The sequence below is a fragment of the Labrus mixtus genome, chromosome 20 (assembly GCF_963584025.1).
Source record: "Labrus mixtus chromosome 20, fLabMix1.1, whole genome shotgun sequence".
NCBI lineage: Eukaryota > Metazoa > Chordata > Actinopteri > Labriformes > Labridae > Labrus > Labrus mixtus.
The window spans coordinates 12486136-12511047 of NC_083631.1; the positions used below are offsets into that span (position 1 = coordinate 12486136).

At 39.5% G+C, this 24912-nt stretch overlaps 2 protein-coding genes across 4 annotated transcripts; one reads left to right on the forward strand and one right to left on the reverse strand.

The window, feature by feature from the left end:
• Positions 1-2279: 2279 nt before the first annotated feature.
• Positions 2280-9622, forward strand: LOC132954628 (dynein axonemal assembly factor 8). Its single transcript, XM_061027237.1, has 26 exons — positions 2280-2377; positions 2499-2598; positions 2670-2888; positions 2985-3254; positions 3338-3482; positions 3563-3739; positions 3834-3974; positions 4072-4263; positions 4358-4465; positions 4540-4678; positions 4815-5085; positions 5367-5440; positions 5594-5748; positions 5919-6048; positions 6154-6255; positions 6362-6526; positions 6622-6906; positions 6999-7052; positions 7432-7595; positions 7684-7855; positions 8190-8284; positions 8377-8491; positions 8766-8980; positions 9077-9162; positions 9256-9328; positions 9491-9622. Exons 2-26 carry the CDS (start codon positions 2531-2533, stop codon positions 9593-9595), a joined length of 3720 nt encoding a protein of 1239 aa, XP_060883220.1. The 5' UTR covers positions 2280-2377; positions 2499-2530; the 3' UTR covers positions 9596-9622.
• Positions 9471-23601, reverse strand: unkl (unk like zinc finger). 3 transcript variants are annotated; one of them, XM_061027240.1, is made up of 16 exons: positions 23521-23601; positions 22668-22877; positions 20628-20804; positions 20090-20223; positions 19863-19998; positions 19668-19785; positions 19459-19543; positions 18976-19142; positions 18499-18687; positions 17519-17569; positions 17241-17418; positions 17051-17140; positions 16706-16942; positions 16143-16330; positions 15781-16038; positions 9471-9609 (listed from the first exon to the last, which is right to left on the reverse strand). In XM_061027240.1, the coding sequence occupies exons 1-16, from the start codon at positions 23583-23585 to the stop codon at positions 9604-9606; spliced, it is 2289 nt and encodes a 762-aa protein (XP_060883223.1). In that variant the 5' UTR covers positions 23586-23601; the 3' UTR covers positions 9471-9603. The 3 variants fall into 3 exon arrangements, with proteins under 3 accessions (XP_060883223.1, XP_060883221.1, XP_060883222.1); XM_061027238.1 differs by lacking the exon at positions 9471-9609 and adding an exon at positions 9743-15593; XM_061027239.1 differs by lacking the exon at positions 9471-9609 and having other exon boundaries at positions 15353-16038.
• Positions 23602-24912: the final 1311 nt, after the last annotated feature.

The window sequence follows — 24912 nt, forward strand, 5'->3', positions numbered from 1 at the left end:
CATGAATATTTGAGAGATGCTATGATAATACTATGATAAAACAAAAAACAACCAAGCAGTATTTATTTTACTTCAGCTCAAAAGAGTCATAATGTCTAATAGTGGTAAAATGCAACATATGGTATAATAACCTCTGCCAAAAATGGGGATGAGATCATATCTTTAATCTACTCAAATTGGTATTGGGGAGTGAGAAATGACTAGTTTGAGTTTGTAGAATTTTAGGATGGGGATATCAGGAACTTCATAAGAACACAACTTTCTCAAAGATAGTGGGACTTTCAATTTTTGATGCATTTGAAATGCTTGGAACAAACCATCACATATGATCCTGGTGACTCAGATGCAACTCTGTAATTTACAGAGTTGCATCTGAGCCACCTGAAATGTCCCTCTGTTTAAATTGACAAGAAAAGATATAACCATGAGGGAAAACATTAAAAAATATGTCTAGCCAGTACCATGGACATTTAGCAATTGGAAAAATATATCCTTCTGCATAAAGTGTAATATTCATGTATCCGCTAAAATAAAATTTCACTACCCCTTTTTTTTTGTAAGTATTAGCAGATAAGCAATTTAGTAATAAATCAGTTAATTATTTCTGTAATTGGAAAGGTTTAAAATGCACTGGCACAATTTACAGGCAAAAGGGAATATCTGCCCATGTCATACAAATACATATCTTGTGTGTCTTTTGTTGAGTGTAGAAAAGTTGTCATATGGAAAAATATTCGAAAAGTCCCTTAATTAAATAATTTCTTCACATCAGTGTGTGTTGGTTACAGTCTATGGTTTTAACCTGTTGACCCTACAGAGTAGGCCATACTACCCACACAACACTCTGCTAAACCATTGATTTGAATGCAGCACAGTGTTTCTTAAAATGTGAAAGTTTCAAAGATATTAAAAGGTTCCATATCGAACATGAACATAAACAAATAATAAAAATAAGCAATAAGCTGCGGAATGGGACACAGCTCTTGTTAGAGGCAATGTGTGTTAAACAGTAAAGGCTTGTCATGGTCGAACTACATTTATTTTTTAGCAACCATAGTTAGGTAGCTTGTTTGCCGAACACACGTTTTCACTTAGCATAATAAAGCTGTATTTCAAAAGGTCAGGATGCGCAGTGTTTATTCATACAATTCACAGCTAAACAATACATTTGTGCCGACTACTGAGCTAAACGTACCTTAAGTGTCTTCCCCTTTCTCCCTTCAGAACAGTAACAGCAAGTGTGAAAAAAAAATATCTTCATGAGGCCCATGTTCAGCTAGCGGCGATATATCCGACAGCACCTGAAGGGAGCATTGTTGTCGAAGTACACGTGCCTGAAATGAGTAGCTTTCCGTTGCCAGTGGTAACAAGGGGGTCCTTAGATATTGAACTCAAGCCTATAAACAAAAGCGTAACATTAAAAGCTCCTTTATCTTAGTTTCAGGTTTAGTCCTGACAGGTAAGAATGGACTTAAATCATTCGTCATGTTGGGATTCAATTCTGGAGAAAGTGAGACCACTTATTCCAACCATTGACTCTGATTCTTCCGCGGTATGTTTATCCACCTATAAGTCTTCTTTTTAGATCTTCTTTACAGATCAATAACATTAATGACAAATACAAATAATGGTTCTTTTAACGTTACAGTCAGATAATGAAGAGATTGTCACCTTATATCAAAGACCAGCTGGCCTGTCCCTGAAGGTCCCCTCTGACCTGAACAGTTTTTCAGTAGACTTTGAGGTAAGTTTATTAAAGTCTCAAGAGTGTTAGTGGTAACTTGGTAATGTTACCAGCCTGAAAAAGACATGATAATAATTGACAGGCCTACCTTTGTGTTTATATGTTTGTGTTTTTTCGAGCTGTTGAAGCCTGCAGTACTTAAATCCTGGTCGAAAGATTAAGCCAGATTGTGAACTTTGATAATGATGAAATAGTAAAAGATGCTCGTGCAACAGAGAGGGCTACACAACATGCTGATGCAATTGTGGCTTCTGAAGAATCACAGCCGATGTAAGGGCAGGGATTTCTCCCCTTTTTCTTATTTTTCTTATTTCACCATAAAGGCAGATGCTTGTGACGGAGCCAATGTGGAGTGGAATGAAGAGAAACGTGATGCTTCTGTTAAAGAAAGTGTGGACGGCAAAAAAACGAACGAGGGTTCTCCTGTTCTTTCATTCGCGGTGAGTTTGGAATAATACGGGTGAGAGGTCAAATCTAGGTAGGGAATTTGATCAGATATGTGCTCTAATTAAAAAAACAACTGATTTCAGAGGCTTGACCAGTTGGATTTAGACCATGTCCTCCAGAATCTGACAGAGGACGGGCGGTCTCTTCCACAATATGTGTCAGCTGAACCTGTGAAAACACATGGAAGTTAGTAAATAAAAGACACATCTGTTACTTTAACGAACGATTAAGGGTTTTTTCCAAATAAAAGTGAGTGCATCATCTTGTTTTATAGTTTCAAATCGACTTCCCCCCCCCCCCCCCTCAGATAGCAACAAGGAGGAGTCCCAAGAGGACATAATGGACAAACTAGTAGCTTTCCTGAGGAGTCAATCATCTCAGCCTGTGAAAAGTCAAAACCCAATAAGGTAATTCAAATCACATGGAAGGTGTTGTGAACAATGTATAAGATCAAATTAATAACCACATTTTCATGCAGACAGAAAAAGGCTTGGAGCAAATCAACAGAGCGTCAGCGGAGCCAGCAGGAATGTCCTACTGTTTATATTGACCTGCGTAGCCCTGATCCTTTAATAAAACAACCAAAACCATCACAAAATCTTTCATCGGGGTTTGAGTCACCAGCCAAGCACAATACTCACCAAGAACCACCTGCAAAGAATCTTAAAGTGCAAACTGGATCACAAGTAGGGCGCAGGTAAACACAGTAGATCTTACTTCAGAAGCATTTCGTCATGCTTTTGTCCGGTACATTTTGTTTTTCAGTTTATTTTTGTCATTTATCTGTTTTCAGGGACATGACTGGCAAGAGTATGTTGCTGCGGACAATGAGGGAATTAGAAAACAATGGGAATATTCATCAAAATATGTGTAAGGATTCATTGCATTCACTTCAAAGTAAGGCAGCAGGACAACTGCACGAGAATCTAAAGCCTCTCGAGTTCAACATGAGCCGTGAGTCGCAATATCTCAAGGAAGAAAAACAACCGTCACATACAGGCCCAGAATTGGATGGCAGAAAAACAAATCATGGCGGTAAAATGAAAAAACAGAAGCACCAGAGGTTTGTAATTCGTCTGCAGTCACTCCACACATAATTGATAATTAAGAAATGATAGATTTTAACCACAACAGGGATTTTGTTAGTGACCAACAGGGACGACAAGTCGGGCAGACTTCACAACATGAACACCACCACCTCATTTTTAAGCAGCTGGAAAGACACCGTCCAACTACGTGTGTCAATCAGAGGCAGCCAGCTGCTGAAAAGACTGATACTCTTTATCATTCTGTAAGTGCAACAACAAAAAGAACTGTAAACCCACATTACTTTTGTTAAAGAAAAGACGTATTAGAACTTTTCTTTTTCAGGAAGCATCTCATCTACAGCAAGTCAGTACACTGCCAGCAGATATGAAAAGTAAGGTGTGTATGATACTGATAGTCAACCTCTCCGGTCCTGGTATGGTTGGAGATGGAGGTCACCTGTATCCAGCCGCAACCAAATCACACATCTACAACACTTTGGTGGCCTGGTTTCTGTCTCTGGTGAGTGAACGGGAGCTTCTCTTTCCCAGTTTATTCTTGCTATTAGTTTTTGCTTCACCACAAACGTGAGGATCCATTTTTCAATGTGTATTAGGTTGGCCCGAACTCATGTCACGATGACGATGATGCTGGTGCAAAGGTCCCATTCTGGGTGGCGGGACTTCAGCAGCAGTGGACCGAGGATGGACTGGCTTTGCATGTCTTGGCTGTGACTCGCCACAGTTATACACCGAATGTGAATAGAGAATGACATGAAAAGATACTTCCTCTTATGGCTTCATAATTGTTCATCATTTTTCTTTTTTTCGTTGTTGTTTTTTTTTTCTTTCTAGAAAAAGCAGAGAGACGTCCACCCTCTTTTCTACACCCAGGTGTGCAGGTTCCTCTCTGAGACAACACTCCCTCTTGTTGCCTTCTGGCTGCCTCAGCTGCAAATCCTGCTGGACCGAGAATGCTACGCTTCAACCATCCGTCTGCCCTCTTCCTGTTTAAACTCTTTTATCTCCACCTCCTCTAAGAAAAAGGTGCCCTTATGTGAGATAATATCGTTGCATAGAATTTCACAATATATGATGTTGCATTATGTCCCTGTGTGTATTCTGTTCCCGTGTGTTGCAGCTTATAGATAAGACATTTGGTCTAAGTCCAGGGTTCTACTGGCAGACAGTCGAATCTCAAGAGAATGTTTGTAATGGGAGAGATTCCAACCTGGAGCTGCACACAGAGGTGAGCATGTTCTCCTTCAGAGGTGTACTTCACAAGAGACACTGAAGTGGAAAAAAACACCTGATTTGTTCTAGGTATCAGTGGCTCTTGGGTGCATCTTCCTGGATCCTCTCATTACACACTACACCCTCCAGCTTGTTCTCAACTCTGGATTGGATGTGTGCGGTCTGCGGCTCCTTCATTCAGCACAGAAGTTACAGAATGACAGCGCTGGTAGGACATGATGAGAGCCACTAAGTTGTAAAATCCTCAATAATCCTCCTCTTGGCTTTGTGTTTTCTGATGGATCCAAGCTTGGCACACTCCCTTTATCCCTGTTTTAAAAAAACTCTCCCCGGCCTCTTCATAGGTGCTGAGCCAGTCCTCCAGAGCATTGATCCAGAGATCTGCCATCCTGCTCTTGCCCTGGCTGTTCGAGGCCCTCATGCCCACTCAGTTTTCAGAGATTTAACCAGGTCCTTAGATGTTTTTCTGCCAAGGGAGTCCACTTCCGGAAGTCAGCAACGTCATTTCCTGTCCTCCCCTCAACTAGCCAGTCAAGTCCACAGAGAGCTGTGCTTGTGGTTTTCAGGGAGACTTCCAGGAAAAAAAGCCCAGAAGCACAACCGGCCTCTGAACGGGTTCGTTGTCAAACCTCAAACAATGCAAGCTACCAATTCTATTGTTCTCTATCTCAACTCTTAGGACTTTTCAACCAAATATGACTGAGAACAAAAATAATGAATGCTTAGTCTCGGTTAGTGCTTAATTTTAATAATTTAAAGTCTTTGAATCATTATCCTATAAGAAAAGTAAAACACTGACACCTTCCAAGAGGCTTAATTTAACAGTATGATGATAGAATAAATCTCAACCTGAAAGTAATAGTTCTCAAATCATTCTTCCTCCCTTCTATCTGTAGAATCATACCTGCACACAACAGAGACAAAGGCAGAATGTCCAATGCACCTTCCTTTCTGTGTGCAACAACCAAAGGTACAGTGGCTCACTGAGGTCCCCAAAACTATCATTATTTCATTGTAACTTTCATCTTTACTACCTGAAGGGGAAATTCTGTTTCCAGCAAGGATCAAAGATTTGTCCTTGAGTGGAGCTCTCTGCTTAATACCTTCTCTTCACCCCGCACAGCTGACTTACTCCTCGTGGTGTCGCCGGTCGTGCCTCCGTGCTGCTACGGCCAAGTTCTGGCTGTGTGCGAGCGCAGAGGGTTCGGTCTTATGGGGCTGCAAAGACTGCAGCTTCAGAGCCATGGCGCTGATGTGCTTGGACTCAGCAATCAGCAGGTAGAAGAAAACGAACTAGAACTTATTGAACCTTATTGAAATAATTTGACTTATTTTTTCCACATTTTTTTGCTTGAAAATGACATTCTTACTGGGGGGGAGTTCTTCTAGGGAAGAAAACCTAGATTTGTCCACAGTCCAAAGCTTTTGTATTTTTTTTTTATCTCCAGGCACTTGTTTTCTGCGGCCAACACAATGTGATCCTGGATCAGAAGGAACAGGAGCGTCCCAACTCTCACTGCCTGCTGTTGATCCTGAGGAAAGAAAATGCAGTGCACCACGGTGTTAGTTTACCAGCAGGTCCATATTGCATCAGAGATTATGTACACAGAATAAATCGTCTCTATATCATGTACATACAACTTTATACTTTCAACTAAATATGAAGTTTCCATATTGTTTCAGCCCTAATGAGAGAAGTTAAGGTGCTGGATGGTGTTGACACAGTAGGAGCAGACTTGTGTTACCACACTGTGCCTTACAGCAGTGAGCTGTCCTGTATCTCTGGTAAGCACTGTTTGTTCACTGTGCAGGGACGTCTGAGCACATGCCCCAAAAACTGATGTCCTTTTTTTTCTTAACTTCCTGTGTTTATTTTCCTTTTTTTTCTTAGTTAAGCATATGTGGGCTTTGCCTGATCCTTCCCGTGTGATCCTGTCCTGTCACAAGTGTTCCTCCACCTCTGACACGGAGCAGGTGGTGATGTTGTCCTTGTGTGGGAAGGACATGAGCAAAGGCCTGAGCCTCCTACACAGAGTGCTGACAGCCAGGCCAAAAGGTGGGTGACGTTCAGAGAACACTGGGCGCATGTTGGCACAAACAAAACAAAATACACACAGCTGCTGTTTTTTTTTTTTTTTTTTTACTTTGCAGGTTTCAAGCTGCTTAGCCTGAAGTTTCTGCCTGTGTTGACTCAACATCAGGCTAAGGAGCTGACGCCATACGAGGTAGGAGAGCGGCTATGTGTAGACAGCGTGAACTTTCTGATGTCCTCCCCCGTCCTTGTGTGCGCTCTGAGCCGGGTGGAGGCTTTTTCTTCTCTAAAGAAGCGCCTGCCTCACGATTACCCCGGTAACCTCAGTGTACTGATGTCAGCCACACCTGAAGTAGCTTCAAGACAAGCTTCTGTCTTCTTCCTTGAGCACGAGATGACCCCTGGTAGGTCGGCCGAAGGGTGCAAAAATCACGTTTTCAGATAGTATTCAACACCATCACAGCTGATTCTAATTTGTCTCATTGAACCTCTGCAGACCAAAGCAAACAATCACAGCTGAACGTTTCCCCCCAAATCTGCAGTACCAAAGGTTTGTATAAAACAGGAATAATCTACATTTTTGTATTGGAATTTCATACCTGAACATTTCTGTTGTTGAATATTAGAGATAATAAAACTGGTAAACTGTCTTTGCCCATTCATTGTATGTTTCGCGGTCTTTATGTCACAGAAAATCAGAGTGACATTTCTTGAAGTTCAGAATTCTTGTTTAATCGTGGAAAACTGTACTACAACACTGATGTGTCACCATGATCTCAGTTGGAGTTGATGTGCACTCTAAAAACAGTGTTGCCAATCATAGTAAAGTTGACTTTTGTAATGTGTAAATTAGATATGTCGTGCATATAATAACAAGGTGTATTGATATGAAAAGCTGGTGTAACAGTGACACACTTTCTTCTGTTTAGATCCACAGAGGCAGCTCACTGTGTGCCTGTTCAAGCCCAGAAGCTGGTATCACCTGGTGTCTGCAGCGGTCCACATACTCCATCTGAGTGGTCTCAGGGTGGTGGGCCTGCGTGTGTTCACACTGGAAAAAAGCACTGCTGCCTGTATACTGCCTGCAGAAAGTGTAACTGAAAACTTTACATTTAAAAAGCTACATAAAAAAACAACATTAGCCTTGTTGTTCCTTAGAGTGGTAGTTGTGTTCTGTGCAGGATACAGCAGATCTGGAGGCCCAGGTGGAGTACCTGTGCTCTGGCTCCTCATTGGCTCTCTGTCTGGAGGGGGAGGATGCTGTGAGGCGGCTGCTGGACGTGATTGGCCACATGGACTCATCTCATTGGATGATGTGCTCGGCCATAGCTCATTCATATAATCCGATCTATGGTAGGTGACTTGTCCTGAATACTGGTACACATTCGAGGACAGGATTGTGTATCTGTGTGTCAAACAAATAACCTGCACATTGTGTTTAATTATATTATTGTTGTCATTGCTTATTTTTGTTGCTATCTGTACTTTTATCCTGTCTGTCTGTCCTGTGAAAGCTTTTCCTGCGTGTTCATTGGTTAATTAATTTTGGGTCTATTTATGGTATATTTTATAAAGCACACAGTGTAGACCTGCTGTATTATGTAAAGTGTCTTGGAAAGAAATGATGCTGTGATTTGGCGCTGTATAAATACAAATTTGTGAAAATCATTCATTATCAATGTGACAGGCTCTGGATCATATCAGAAAGCAGTTGAGGATGTGAAGAAGCTTTTTCCAGGAGGGCTCTGCTGTGCCGAGAGCAGCACAATGACACAGGAGAAGGTTGGGTCGTCACATTCAGGAGTCTATCTATCTAAATGCTATTTCATCAAATCAAAGGAGGACATGCTGTGTTTGTGGTTCCTTTGTTTCAGATATTCAGCTTGTGTTCAGACTCTGTGGCGTCTGTGGAGCGTGAACAGACATCCACGCTGGCCCCTGTTGCCCGGGAGCATCTTCCACTTTCCCTGGAATCAGGACCGAATAAAGGTTTGGACTACTTGCCTGTTTTTCTTAGTTATTAACAGTCTTTGGTCTGTGTTTTAGATTGCATTTTTGTCGCTATCAAATTCTCAAGTGTGCTCACGAAGCATTCTGAAAGTGTTGCACAAGCGAAATGGGTCCCTTTGAACAACTTAATCATTTATTCTGACTTTGGCAGGGACTCCTCCAGGATGGATGTTGAACTATGACTCAGTTCCAGATGAACTTTGTAAACCAAACAGAAAACAAATGTCCTGTTTTGCTTGTTTGTTGTTACCAGGGTCCCTGGTACACAGAGCTTACTGGCAGACAACCTGTCTGCTGGTCCCCTTTGATGCTCCACCCCTCAGCCACGAGTCTTCCCAGCTGGAGCTGCTGGGGCTGCTGCTGAGGTCAGGCTGCTATCTGGTGGCAGGGAGGATGAGTGTGCTGGATAACAAGCAGAGGAAACACATTACAGAGACCCTGCAAGTGTCATCAAGAGGAAATGAAAGAGTGAGCAGCCTGGGCTTGACAGAAGTGCACTTTCTCAAAAATAAAGCAATCAGTGGTTGATTTTTCTCTGGTCTCTTCTTTTTTTGTCTCTTAAAGATGGCTCAACTTAACATGGCGCCCTGCCTCATCCTGGCTCTGCAAGGGGAGAACGTCGCGACCCGACTGAACCTGCGCCTTGAAAAGTATGGTAGAAGAAAACTCAAACCTAATGTGCATGCATGAATATTTACAGGTCAATCACCTTTTTTTTCCCCGTGTGCCTTTATTTGTTGCAGCAGCATTAACAAGGAGCGACCAGACCTGGATAAAGTGGGCCAAATGATAATATACCCAGAGAATGAGAAAGAGGTCAGGAAAATGATACTTTCTCATTCTTGAAGTCCTTTCATTAGTCCCAATAGATGCATTCTGTTTGTGTTTTTAAAGAAATACCGAGGGGTAATGTTATGCTAAGATGTGTTGTTTATCCATAATCACATATAATAATGATTTCTGTTTCACCTCCGGCAGGCTGAGCAGCTGATCTGCTACCTGTTTGACACCTTGTCTCCTGAGAGCTCTCATCATATTGTGCCAAAAGGTTCAAACCGTTCAAGAAAAAGCAGCATCCATTAGCATTTTCTTTATGCCTGTAATAAAAAAAAAAAACAGATTCTTCAAATTGTTCACTTGTCTTAGATTCCTCCTCTCCTCTTGTCCATGAACTTCATGTTTCTTCATGTTCTTAAAAGTCGTGTTGAAGACAAAGAGTATCCACACACATCAGATGAAAAAATTATTTTAATTCTCAAGATGATAAAAAATAACTTTGTGAACTCTGTAAACCATTGCATAACTGTAGTGTCACAATGTATCAAGTGTTAAACAAAACTAGTTCATACACTACAGAAAAGATGTGGTACACAATCCTTAATGTAGAAAAAGAAAAACATCTAGAATTCTAAAGACTTTCACCTATTGTTTGTGTTCACAACGCAGAGAGGAAAAAAAAAAGAGAGATCAATATAGCAACAGAATCAGTTCTATGTTTACCAGGAGAGAATGTCCTACTTATTGATACAGCTTTGTATATTCTATAAATATCTAAACCCACTGACATTTAGTAAATCAATTCATGAAATGCACTTTCCTCAGATTGAACACATTCTATATATTTCATCCCCGTTATGACCCTGAGAAAAACACATTTCTCTACTTAGATCTCCACATTAGGCTGACAAATAGAAACTTGAGAGCTTTGTATTCGTTTCAGTTCTAAGAAATGTTTATTGAATAGCAGTTTACAGCTAAGATGCTACATCATAATGAATTAACTGCGCTCCATAATATCCAGTGACCTATTCATTGAATATCTAATTTTAGAACAATACATTCAATATTTCAGGGCTTCAATGTTAAAAATAACGTCTTCTACTGGGAGTCTCGGAAAGTCTATGGAACAACAGGTTCCATATTCAGATGACTCACTCGAGACGACGCATTGTTGTACTTAATTTGAACAGCTCCATATTATTATCATCATACTCGTAGACATGTAAAAGATTGCATAAATCTTCAGGCTCCATTTTTCATTATATTAAAAACAGAAAGACAACACAACAACTAACAATAATGCAAAATAGATTTCACTATTTCAATGCAGAGCTTAATGATACATTTACTACAGTTCATTTACAAGAGTCTTCCCATTTGGTGCTTTTTTTCCTTGAAAAAAACAAAAAACAAAGATTTTGGTGCCAAATGACAAATTGAGCTCAAATTGTTTCAATATTGCTGTTTTGTTTTTGTTGTTGTTGTCTGGATAGAATGGCAAATACAGGCCGACACAGACAATAATCCGTCATCTATAAACCTCTGCTTCCTCTTTCGGGGACTATTGCTGCACATCTCTTTTTCATTTCCCGCTGAAATGGCCCGGGTATTTTTAGTCATCACATCATGGTCCATAAGAACACTTTAAGGCACTGGAATTTTTTTATTTCACTGATTAGATTTTGTTGTCTGCTTTGGAGGCAAATTGTCTTGATACCAATCATCATGATGGATTGAAGGCACAGATTGACTTGAGAGCGTAATTGGTCCGTTCTAAACTCAACAAATTTGAAATGTAAAAAAGTTAAGAAATACGAGCTGTGCTTACCATGTGAATGTTTCATTTCTTGAATTAAACAAAAAACTAAAAACTTGAATTGGGGCCAGTAGACCAATAGAGCGACTAAAGGGCCAACAACAAATGATAGCTTGAATGATGTCTGTGTCTGCCATTGATGTTTGTCACAATCATTATCTGTCCCCTGTCATTTTCACACAAACACAAACTCATTTGGACCCCGGCTTTTAAACAAAAACAAAACTTAAGAGTGAGAAACAAAGCACCTTACAGTCACCATAGGTCTATCATAACAGCATATAATGCATAACCATCAGTTTCCAGAGTGATTGAGATTATGTTGTTAAGCAAAGTCGACTTCAAAACACAACTGTAGTGAAGTTTATTATGGCCACTTCAGAAGCACAAATGCCATCACCTTTGACATTCCTTCACTGTAGACGACATTTAAACCGACACTGACTCCTCGCTTAAGGTCAGCATGTGCTCGCCAGTATTGCACAAACCTGCCATAAACGTCAATGTATACTGAACACGAAATCAAATATACAAATACACTTCTTTTTTTTTTTTTTTTTTTTTTTTTTTCAAGGATCTGACCCATGCATTTTTGTTCATTTGTGTATTGACTCACTATCGCTAACTTTAGATAGAAAAAAAGATGCCATTATTAATGTTAATGAACAATGACTAGTTAAGGTACTAGGTGATTACTTGTTCAATCATTTTTAGATCTATATACTGAATTAAAACTAAGGATGAAATGTAGTACAAAACAAAGAAAAACAGTACAGGTCTTTGGTAAAACTGCAAAAAAGAATGGGCTCTAGTCCATTAATGATGTGAGCAAAAAGCCATTGGCATAGTCCTGTTGTTTACTCACTAAAGAGGACATTCTGTATGTCCCGCTGAAGGAAATATCAAAACAAAACTTCATCCAAAAACTGGAAAGGCCTGCCAGTAACAAAGCTTTGGACTTTGCTCTGAGCAGCCATTTTTAACTGTATGCACTCGCTTCTCGTGTACAGGCTGATCAGTCCTATACCAAAGCAATTATTTAAATTCTCTCCAAGGGCAACTTTTCCCTTTGGAATACATTTTTTGGACAAACTATAGGAACACCACTTTGGTTCGGTTTTTTTTTCTTTCAGATTATCACACTAGACATCATTCATTGAATTGGCTTCACAGGCAAAAACAAAATATACCAAAAGGATCCTGTGAAATTAGCTGCACTGTACACTGTAATCCAGTGTATGAGGGGGGGAGTCCAACACAAATACATTTAACTTCAATCAATGAAAAAAAAAAAAAAGAGGGGACAATTGACAGCAGTACAGGTCTGTGACATCATTCTAAGTGGTATACAACAGAATTGATTTACAGATGAAGAATTCCATCAAATAAAGATCGGTCAAATTGGATGCAGTAGACATGTTCTGTTTGTTAAATCGGAGCTGTGGATGCACGACATTCAAACACCGACATGTTTAATAAGAAACCACATTAATACCTTTCCCAGTAGCAGCGAAGCTTGCAGAAGTTATTAGCCTTTACACTAAATATAACTTAATACAAATATTCTGGCAGTGAGACACAGTGCAAACTTTTTTTTTCTATTTTTTTTTTTTGTAGCTGGTTTATATATCGCAATAACATGCAATACCAGAAGGATGTAGCCTGCCATTTAATGCTGTATTATAATCAAGAAAATGCTAAAATACCATGAATCATTTTTCTGGATATTTTCCTCTGAGTTGCTTAGTTGTCATGTATGTGAATGTAAACAATGCATTTCCCCATATTTAATAAGTAGCAAAAAGGTGTACCTGGAGATACATGATTTTCTATAGATTTTGAAAGCAAAGATAAAAACACAGTAGAAGGTCATTTCGATGAGACTACGAACCGAAAGCGAAAAATGCAAATGCCTACGCAAAAATCGGACTAACAGGTTAACTATGGAATTCTTCATTCACTGCAGATGTATTAAAATTAAAAACTAATTTAAGTAAATGAAATGTTTTTTTAAAAAAGAAAGCATTTTATATGTTACTATAAAAATCCATTTGTCCTATGTTTGCATACTCCCAAACATTAAATTGAAAAAAACTATTCTTAAAGACTGAAGCTGCACCAGAGAGCACCACGACCGAGGAATGAGTGGGTGGGTACTTAGACATGGGGGGGGGGGGGGGGGGGTTCATCTCTAAGGTTAAAGTCTGCACACAGGCACTGACAAATGTTTGTTTACGACGATCTTCAGCAGAATTACTTAATGGGATCGGGCCAAATATACTGGCAAATATTTAGATATCTATTTCTATATATATATGTACAATTAGTCATAAACATGTCAACGCTTCTGCAAAGTTCAACAGACATGTAACCTGTGCACAAGCTTCAACTTCTTGTGTTTGCTCGGACAGATTCTACACATGACCTTCTCAACTAAGGCAAGGCACTTTAGAGTTCGAGGCCGATATGTTCTCGACAAGGTCAAGAGGCTAGATTCCTACAAAAAAAATCACCTGTTCAGGCTTCTTCTTTTTTTTTTTTTGCAAATACAATACATGCTTCTCTAAATGGCTAGGCTATAGAAATCTCTAGAAAACAAAAGGAACTGATTGAAAACAGCCTTAACATGTCGCATGTGCCTTACTGATATTACAGCTGCTGGTTATGCCTTCAAATGCATTTTGAGTTAGCACTTATTTGATTGAAATTGTTATAAATCTAACTATGAAAGTAGAAACTATGAAGTACTTTTCTATGAAATCTTAATATGTAGAACCATGCCATCATTTAACAATTAGGAAATATTCTAGCGACGTTTCACAGTAGACACAAAAGCTTCAGATATTAGCTTATATAGAAAAAACAACAACTTATAAATCTAAAACAAAGACACCTACAAAGCAGCTTAAAGCAAATATCTATATACCCTTTAACAAAATCCCAGGTCAACAAAGTGCTTTAGTTAGAAATACAAATTCTTCAGAAAGTTGGTTAATTTGATGCGTGACTGGGTGCAATTTAAAAAAAAAATAAAAAAGAGGAAATTATGGGTACAAGCAAAGTGGCTAATCTTCAAAAGGAACACAGCAAAATCTTGTTTCCTTTCTTATTCCCATGAACTGCTCTGTTTCAGCTCTAATACCTCATTACTTGTAGACTTTTTATAAACCTGCTTATGAAGTGTCTTCTGTCAGACGCACGTTTAGCCGAAAATAACTCTCGATCATCATTTCATCGATCACACCGCAACAAAGTGAGTCTGTATTCACTCCTCAGGACATGGACCTTCCAAATGTTTAAGTGCTTTTTTAGTACAATGAAGTCGACAAAGTCAGAGCTAGAAGCTGCATATTCTGCACAGGATATTAAGACACCACATTTCAAAAGGGGGGGGATTATGGTGCTAATGTGGTTGAACTTTGTATTTGTTTTAAAGTGTATTTGTTGGATTTTGATGCATTCTTCTATGAGTAAAGAAAAAGTCCACTTTGAGTTTTGCTCATTTTATGTGCATCAACACCAGGATGGTTCAATGAGCCAAACTACAATGGCTTTAGCATAAAGTATTGTGGCTGCACATCTGTAATCATGTCAGATTAGTTTTTATCCCAATTTGGATATTTGTAGTTTCATTGTTCCTGTATGGAGGTAAATGGGCTGCAGACCAGCTACCCTTAATAGTAACACAAAGGATAGTGTGTTTAACAAATCTTATTTGCTCTGGGTGGACTTTAAGTGGCTTTAGCAAAGAAGTTTGAGTTTTAGGGGACCGTATTATTTTGTAAGTGCAGGACAGAATTTCTACTTTCTGAACAGTAACACAAGGGGGCAGAAATACAAACTGACACTCAATGACCTTTTTTCTTCAAAAAGGCAAACTTTGTATTCGCTGTATCGGCTATTTAACAGGTTTGTATTGTATATGTTCATTCTGTTTGGGAAAAGCACGGCTGCATTTAGTCCAGATTTGTTCATGATTAAGTTTCAACAGATTGTGAATCTCTGTTCTGAATTGGTGGAATCATGATTGAATATTGAAAATACAAGAATTGCACAACATTTAATATTCTAGTTGGAATGATTTGTTTTGCAAAAAGAAAGCTACCTGGTTGACCGAGGCCACGCTGGCATAAAATGAGCAAAAAACGAGAATCTCCTGTACATATGTCTAATTCCTAATACTATGTGTTCTGTCAGTAAAATATCTAAATCATTTGAATCACTGTATGAAACAGACGTTGCTCTTTAGAAAATGTAATATCTATTAGTAGTTCTTTTTTTTTTTTCCAAAGGGCTAAATCTTTAAATAGTACCTCGAGTAATTCTACATCACCACTTCAATAATTTCGTTCTACAGTAGGGACATTCTGTTCTACTAGGCGCACAGTTCTCACATAGTACATAATGTTGGCAAGGCTGCAGAACAATGCAACGATCATGCTTTTGGCAAACTATACATTTCTTTGACTGAAGCGTATATATTACCTGTTGGGGGAGAAAAGAACGAGTATCAGCTGCAGCTTAGGGACACACAGTTCATGCAGACTTTTCAGATATGCATGCTTGATGACAAAGCATAGATCTGAATGATGGCCTGAAAAACCTTTTCTTTTTTTTATAAACTACGTACATGCTACTGATGAAATGCTGTATGTGATCTAGTCTTTCTTACCCCGTCTATAAGGTCTAGGTCATTACGCAGCTGACTCTGGATGGAGTGAAGCTTTGACAAGGGGAGCTGCTCCAGCTCGCCGTAGCTACGTAGCAGAGGTGCTCCAGGGGTGCGACAAAGCGCATCAAAGTCCCCTTGGAGCTCTTTAAACTTGCGATCTGTTTCCTCCCATTTCTGTTCAGCCAGCTGACGCTCTGCCTCGGCCGTTTTTGCATGTTCCTTCGCTTCATGAGCTTCTTTCTGGCAAGCTTCACAGGCCTGGAACAAGGTCAGAAATACTGGTTAATGGCACAGATATGACAATAACTTGGATTACAATGAGCAATGTATTAATTATAAAGAATTCTTTTATAAAAACTGACCTGTTTGACTTGATGCCAGGCCTCCTCCCACTGTTTGATCTTTCTCTTGGCCTCGTCCAGCTCTCTGAAAAGCCGGGCTAGATCGGCGCTGCCGGTTGCCGAGGTTAGACTGCTGAACACTGGCGATGGACTCGGGGAAAAGTTGCCACTTACAAAGTCCCAAATGCTGCAAGCTCCTCCATTCAAACCTAGGTGTGATACACGTATTGAAAGCAGAAGGACCTAGCATAAGATGTTGCACAACTTTCCTTCGAGATGTGTGGTCATGTTATCGCTTTCAAAGTATCCTAAATTGATTGTTTTTAAGTAATGATTTAACCTGTTATCGGAGAAAAGAAATGTGTATTCTACAGTCATAAGCTTAGCATAAGCTTAGAACTGGGTGAACATGAATCTATCTAAATATTTGGAAATGCTAAATGCTAAAAGACACATATAAATAGGGTATAAATGTATTAAGTAAAACATTAGTGGCTTCAATGACACAGAAGACTGAGATTGAAATGTGTATTTACAAGCTTTCCAGCCCACAAAGAGACAAAACACTGAAGCTATAAGCTTACCCAAAGAGTTCTGGGAAGAGGAGGTGGGTGTTCCCAGGAGGCCGTGCTCTTGCTTGGTTAACATATTTGAAGGTTGATTTTGCTGCGATATCGTCCCAGACAGCAGGGACTGCGACAGAGACTGGGAGAGGGAGCTGAGCGGGGAGGTGGAGAGCGATGATGAGGAATTAAAAGAGGACGAGCGAGCCAAGGAGCCAGGAATGTTAACAGGAGCAGATCCGGCCAGCACCCTCTGACCTGCGGGGACAGAGTAAACGCTGTCGGTGCTAAAATATGCACGTGGTGATGGTTTATGATCAACTCGCCAAAGAACTGAAAGAACTTTAACAATCTACGTGTCCTTACTTGCCAATCCTACACAGTTATCTTGATCCTCTAACTCCTTATCAAGACTTGCAACGTTGATGTCACTGAAGTTAAGGTCCAGAGCAGAACCTGAAGAAAAAAAAATACATCCGGCTCTCATTTAATACCAAAATTACAGAGGAGTCATACTGAACTCAACAGGTTAACAGTGAACTTTAAAAACACTTACCAATGACAGACTCCACTGTGGTGCTCCCTGGATAGAAAGGAGTGGCTTTTGCATTCATTGTTGATAAGGTGGTGGGTGAAGAACTATCTGAGCCAATACTAGAAGCCAAGCTGGATGTTATACTGGAGGTAAAGCTTGAGGCCAAAGGGTTTACCGCAGAGAATACAGTGTTATGTGTCTGGAACAAGAGCATAGAAGGTATTGATTTAATTCCAACAGTTAGTGCAGTTTAAATTTCCGTTTTAATTGACCAATCTATTTCCATACTGTAGGAGTACCTGTTTTTCTTGGTCCATCAATTTCTGATCCACCTGCCCCTTATTCTTTATCTAAAATGATTAAATAACAGAGAAAAAGAACATGTCAGTCACAATACTCAAATTTGACAGAAAGCTGATTAGATGACGCAGGAAGCTTTCGATTATTTAGTTTTCCCAACAGAGCTAACTGTGACATAGTGGTACACTTTGGAACAGCATTTAGTTCTTGTTCTTGCCATAACTTTTGTCACATTTCTTTCTTAAAGGTCACATATTATATATATCTATATATATATATATAGATATATATGCATATTAATTATATTATTAAGTTTAAATAAGTCTCAGGGCTCCCTAAAGCATGTCTGTGAAGTTTCTTGCTAAGAAAGCACTCCCCTCCTGTATTTGATCATGCCTATAAACCTCTCTTATTTCAGCCCTGCTCAGAACAGGCTGTTTCTGTGTCTGTAGCTTTAAATGCAAATGAGCTGTGCCACTCTAGAAGGGCTTTCTTGCACCATGTCGAATTGTTTACAGTGAGAAGGCAGACTCAAGATGTCAGAACAAACACCTAGCTCAGGGAGTGTCACCCACCTGGGGAAGGGGTTACTGCCTTTTGTGATGTCACAAAGGGAAAATCTCTGAACGGCCTGATTGAGCTGAAATTTTCTGAAGGCAGGCAAAAGACAGAGATCATGGATTTTCTCATAATTGATGGGTTTGTATGGGAGTAAGGGAGACATATTAGTGTTCGAAAAACATGATAAAGTGTATTTTGAATAATATGTGACCTTTAAATTGACTGACCCCCTGCCTCTAGTAGTTAAAATGATTGATCTAAAAAATAGTTTCAAGTGACAAAATGAAAATGATGTGGCAAATAATGAGTGACAAATCAACAAAACCATGATTCAAAAAAAATATATGACAGTGATCCACTGAGGCCTTAGTTGTCAATGTGTTGTATTTTTTTAAATCAAAGCTAAGCAGAGCAGTACCTGATCCTCACGTTCAAAGCCCGGAGCTCTAGGATAGTTAGACGTCAGAGATGAGGCACTGGATGTGGTGGACTCTGAACATAAACTACTGTTAGTTAAGGATTTGGGCCTGCAGATGGAACCCACTGGGGATAACAAACTGTCGCTTCCTGAGCTTGATGTTACAGCTGAGCTATTAGAACATGAAACCTGAGAAAGAGAGGTGCATGTGATCTTAATGATGGTCTGAGAAATGAGAAGTAAAGATTTCCATTCTTTAAAAAACGATGTAGTCATGAAATGTTAAACAAAATAGTAACAATGACAAAACAAAGAAAAGACAAACATGATTGAACTGAAAAAAATGAGCAAATCAGTAACATATAAATGTTGATGGTTGAATAGTGATATAGGTATGTAGCTGCTAAGGTAGCCATGACTGAACATTTTCCGATTCATTTCAATTGAATGCCTGACGAAGCAACACAAGAAACCTACACTTCCCACTTGTCCGTTGCTACTGGATGCGTTGGTGGTGGAGATGCCTCCACTGTTCCACTCACTGACTGGACACTCTGAATACTGCTGAGAGCCCAGCTGGGACTGTGAACTGGACTGTATCACTGTTAACAATGAGCTCATGGTCTCTTCTGTAGAGGGAATTCCTGAAAACACAAACATTAAAATATATTCTTTATAAAGAGAGTACACAAAGAGACCGACAAACGGCAACACCTGCAGACATCAACCGGTTTAAATCAATCAGAATGTTTACAGTATTCATTCTTAAAATTGGGCTGACCAGTAAGCACCCGTGTCCTCTCACGGCTTTAGCTGACACTAAGATTCAGAGTGCTTCCCACAGGCGCTTTCAGGCGTCTTTCAACACTAACACAACCCTTGGTAACTTGGCTATTGTCCGGTGTGTTTTAAATGTCTCTGTATCCTTAAGAGAGAATACTAAGACAAACTTTCACTTACTTTCTACATGTGCAAATGCACAAAACGGTCCTCTGGGACAGTATCCAGTTTGTCGCATGTCATTGCATTTGGTAGATTTGTAGATCTAAAAGAGATCAGCAGTGTTACACAGTTTAAATGAATTTATAACATTTCATATTACAGTGAATAAGGGTGTGATTGTAAACATTTGAAGGATTTTCTCCCCCAAGATGACAAGATTTCCTCACCTCTGGGTGAAATTGCTGTTCAGTGCGAGAGTGACAATACTGGCAACTGTCTCCACTGTCACACTTTGAGGGCTCGCCCCATTCATCCCCATGTTTCACATTAGGGCAGGGAGTGGACCTGCATTCACAAAGCCACAACCTGTAACTCACTGCAATCGCACCTACTTCCTTATATTGTTTATGGTCAAATCTTACCTATATTTGAACTTCCTAGGATTTCGTCTTCGATCTCTACTGTTGTGGTAGTGGGGGCATGCGTAGCCCTGTCTGCATAGTCTTGGGGGCTTGGTGCACTGCTCTGTTTTATAGTTGGCTAAAACAAAGTTGGTGTCTGCAAAAATAATTGCAAAGTATTTATGTCATTTGAAATGTGTTATTTTGCACTACATGAGCACAATAACATCAGGGTGGGGGTAACTCACCTTGCCACCGGGGGTCTTCTGTGAGAGTTTTCTCAATCATAGCTTGGCTGGCTAATACACCGGGCTGCAGATCAGGAATACCTTCCCCAGATCCCAACTGTCCATTTTGAAGTGCCTCTTGTGCTTGGATCTCTCTGTGAAAAAAACAAATATGGTTAGTTTAATTCTTAGGAGGACATACTGGCTGCTGTATTGTTGTCAGAGACGCCAGCACTTCAACATAGCATGTTTCCGTAATGTCTGATGATATAGTAAGGTCACTTTACAATTTAATTCAGTAGATATCTCACATATTGCTCCTTTAATGTAACTTCTGACTTATGTCTACCCTTTGATCAAAGAAGTAGACATATTCATCTAGTATCAGTTTGTTTGTTTTTAATTAATTGAACCAATCATTTTAAATCAATTTACAAACAAATATGTGGAACTAGTTATCCAATAAACCCCTAAAAATAAACATTTGACATTTTTGTCTGTGCCTTTGAGTCTTGTGAGTGAAAAGCTTAGCAGGGCCACTATTTGCTTTGTATGTCACCTGATATCATAGACTGGAGGTCGGAGATCATGTGGCCCGTGAGCAAAAGCACAGTGGAGGCCATTCTTCACACAATGCCCTCGAGCATCGGTCTCATGGATACAAGTGCCAGTCTTGTAGTAGCGGAGATGGTACTTGCGCTCTGTGTCACCAGTGGTCCGGTGTAAATAAGGGCAGCTAAGGACAAAAGTACACAACATTAGAAAATTTCATTCGTTAATCTAGATAAAACTAGTTGATAATATAAGTGAATAAAGATTATTGGACACACAATTACATGAATACAGAACAAGCCATGGCTAAACCTATAAATATCAAATATTAACATAAAAAGAACACAAATATGTTTTAAATCATCTGATCTTTTTTGAGGGCTGAGGATAAAATTGTACAATAAATCTTTAAAACGCCAATTGAAGCAGGGTGTTTTGTATTTGGTGGCTGTTTAAAGCATGAAGCAAAAACACTAGACTGAATTCAAATCATTAATCCACCAACATCATTATAAAACCATAAAGATTATAGATTAAAGTACAGAATCTTGCAGCTGCACACATTTTTTAATCTTGAATAATTCGCTGCTTTGCATCCAGGGCCGACACACAAGCATTGTCTCAAGAAATGTATGGCCAATTACCCACTGTAAAGCCAATTTCTTTCCTGTCTTGAGTAGCAACAGTTGCTATAGCAACACATAAGGTCATACAAAAATAGCAGCAACTGGCAGAGGAGGCACTGTAAGGATTACAGTTGTTCAATTTTGACTGATATAATAATGAGATTTTTTTTTGTTCTATGTTGGGCTCAATTAAATGCTGTCACATTCCTGAGTCAGGAGGAGAAGCTGCAGTCTTTATATGCCACCCCCTTTTATGATCTCTCTAATCTAGTTTCTGTGTGACTACAAAGTTTACTACGAATTAAAAATTATGACTCTTTAAAGCCATAAGCCTGAATAAAAACCGTTCTTCCCCTTTGATTACAGAGGAAAATTGATGCTGTTGCCAATTATTGAGCCTATTTGATCACTTATAATAATTACATAAACAACATTGATATCTTGAATGTGGTGCATTATGGGGAACAGACATTCTGTAAATTATTGTCAAATGATTGATGCTAAAGATCACATGGTGTAGCTGCCAGAAAATAACTGAATCACTCATTAAATGCTGGAGGGTGCAGCTGTAAAATATGCCAGTCTTTTTTTCCAAGACAGAGCTGTGGCTTCATCACATAATGGGGGAGTTCAAACACAAATGTTTGTATGTATGTACACCACAGAGAGAAAAGCCTGCAACAACAAAAAAAGGCTAAGAATTGGCCCTTTCCTTAGAGCATCTGTATAGTCACACTTTCTAGATTGAGAAAATACTTCCCACTGAGGAATTAAAGAACAAACTTTTCACTCAAAATTTCCACTTTAAACAAATAAACTGGGAAATAAAATGTGTCTTCATGCACACTTGTTAAGAATCATTCTCTTCAGGATTAGAAATGTGTCTTAAACAAACGAAAAGCATGCTATGCTTTCCTGGTGGCCATTTAAAACACGCTCAATTCTAACACCAAATTAAAAAAAAAATGCATTATTTATGAGACAAGTAACTTTAGATTCATCTGTAAGAATATCCCCAAAATGCACTAACATAATCAAAACACATGCTTTCAGCCTCCTGCAAATGTAACAACAGAACAGTGAGCCCCAGTCCCTCCTCTGTATGTATGACACATTACACAGCAGAAAAGTGCTACACACAGTTTGTTTCATTCAATGAAATACTTTAGGGTGCAATAAGTACTCCATACTTAAAAATCGGCCACATCCACAAAATGCAGCACGCATCTTCCAAGGATTAAATGTCCTGCTGAACTGAATTCTAGTTGTGTTTGTGATATTTGTTGTATCCATGTTCACATCTGTTTCTTTGAGCTACAGTGGTCCTCATTCAAAACGTGACAACAAAACATCAGTCAGTAGCTCGGCAGCTGCATCGTGACACACTGGTGAAGATGTCAATGGCTGAAACAAGGACTTACTCATCTCCATCGGGGCAAATGCCTGTGGTCTCGTCGTACTTTGTGCAGTAAACGTCGGGGCTGTAGTTAAAAGTCCCGTCTCTTCTCCTTATGGGTCGCCTTCGCCGCTGGTTGAGAAAATGCCAATGAAAGCACGTAAAGGGTCTGTGCTGCGTACACTTGTGCTGGAGGAACAACGGGCACTGCTCGGTCCTGAACTCCTTCAAGTATCTAAAACAACGAAGAAAGACAAAAACAATGTGTGAATAACCGGGTTTTTAAATAACTATTGACTACATAATGAGTCAAAGGAACGGGAAAAGTTAAGATACATTGAAGTGTCGTGTTGTAGCCTTCTGTATATTTTTGGGTCACTAGCGTTAGCTCAATATTCACAGAGCAAAGTACGTAACTTTTCGACGTAACACTTGTTGAAAGTCAGTGAGCGTACGTGTATAAATGTGCGTAGCAAGGGGGAACTCAAAATAAGGCCGAGCTATTTACAAGCAGACAGGATAGCGAGTTCAGTGCTAATCGTTTAGCAGACCGAGTTGACGGTGTAAAATTCAACCAATTATTCAAAGCTACACGTAAACTCTATAAAACAATCCCGAACGATACCATTAACAACTGCCTTATCAATAAGTCGATTAAGAATACCGAGTTTCCCACACTGGGGGGGTGGTGTCGTTAGCGTGCAGTCGCTGTTTGCTATGTTAGGTAGTCACAAAGCCAGGAAAAGCACCATGTTTTAACACACACACACACACAAGAGTTGAGGAATGCACACAATGTAAACGCCCGCAGCTGCATGTGCACATCATATTTTCGGCAACATGCTATCACGTTGTTTCTCTGCAGGAGCTTTACTCACGTATAGTGGGTAGGTTTCTCGGTTTGAGGGGACGCATTGGCCGCCGTTTTCGAAACCGACGGCATTTTCAGTCAAAACAATGAACTGCGCATGCGCTGGATCTGTTGCACGTCCGCCTGCACGCCAGCGCAGTGTAAACACTTGATGCAGGGGGGGGGGGCGCTGTAAAACCGAGTTATTCCCTTCTGTTTTTCATCACACCCTCTGGCACAAGAGGCTGTTTTGTAAGTTATGTAGGCAATTTCGAGATGATATTAAGATATATTCCCCATCCATTTATAAATATAGGCCTACGAAATTATCCTTCTTCCTTGTCTGATGTAAAATATGGCGGAGTTTGTTCGGTTTTTGACTTATTCTACGAATAAACGCTGCTATAACAATTATATGATAATTAAACACATTTTTATTAACGTCCGTACTAAAATATAAAATGATGTGGAGCAACAGATGGAAGGCCAAGTGATCTACTTTGGGAAAAGTTTAGTTCCTCATCGTGGTTTTCTTGGTTGTTTGATATCCTACATCAAAATCAAAATCAATTTCATGTATTCAGAGTTATAATGTTGTTTTTCATGGTTCGCCAAAGGATATAGCCTGCAAATACTGTAATAACCCCTTTCATAGCCTATATCTCAGAATCCATTAATTACCTCCAAATAAACTTCACAAATGTGTGTTTAGCTTTTTGAGGCTCACAATCAAACTGCTGTTTAAATTGCCTTAAAATTAAAATATAGGAAATAAACAACTTCATTTTGTCTGCCTCATCAATTTTGCAGCGTGTTAAGATATCTGGGAAGCTAATCTGCTCAATCTAACCCCTTTTTCCTGTAAGGGCTTTTAATTTACAAATGCAATTAAATGTCTAATCCATTATGCAGCTGCTAAGGTCCACTGAGTGCAATGCCTTGTTTTTATGCATGGACCCCGGACTGTCCAGTTATAATTACTTTGCTAAGCTCCACCCCAACTCATTTTACAGAAGGCAATGTCCAGAGCATTTCTTACATAATAAGAAAGTCCTAAGGGTACTCACTCCGTGAAATATGTCATGCTAGCCCTGTTTAATGTATATTTAAGCAGCTCAACAAGGGTGCAGATTTTTAGGTTTTGGGCTTCACAACCTCTGTCTCACCCGTCATGTGCATTAAAGTTCAAATCTAAATCTTCTTTTTTTAAATTGGCAGATTTAATAAAGGAAATTAATATACCAGTAATAAGCTACATAAGTGTATTCTAATATAATCTGATAAAACAGCTCTACAATACAGTTGTGTCGGTAAGGTGTTGATTCAACCTACTGTACACATGTTTAAAGAGGTTTGTGTCATTAACAGACAAGGAAGGCAGGGGAATATTAGAAAGATCTTTTGATAAAACGCGTATAAA

Bases quoted from the DNA above. Each gene is read 5' to 3' on its own strand.
- unkl (XM_061027238.1), bottom strand. From the start codon at position 23,585: ATGCCGTCGGTTTCGAAAACGGCGGCCAATGCGTCCCCTCAAACCGAG. The intron at 18,688-18,975 runs GTAGGTTTCTTG...TCTCTTTCTCAG, and splicing joins GCAACGGACAAGTGGGAAGT to GTTTCATGTTCTAATAGCTC. The intron at 15,594-15,780 runs GTAAGAAAGACT...CTCCCCCAACAG, and splicing joins ACCTAGACCTTATAGACGGG to GTAATATATACGCTTCAGTC.
- LOC132954628 (XM_061027237.1), top strand. From the start codon at position 2,531: ATGGACAAACTAGTAGCTTTCCTGAGGAGTCAATCATCTCAGCCTGTG. The intron at 3,483-3,562 runs GTAAGTGCAACA...TTTCTTTTTCAG, and splicing joins CTGATACTCTTTATCATTCT to GAAGCATCTCATCTACAGCA. The intron at 9,163-9,255 runs GTATGGTAGAAG...TATTTGTTGCAG, and splicing joins CTGAACCTGCGCCTTGAAAA to CAGCATTAACAAGGAGCGAC.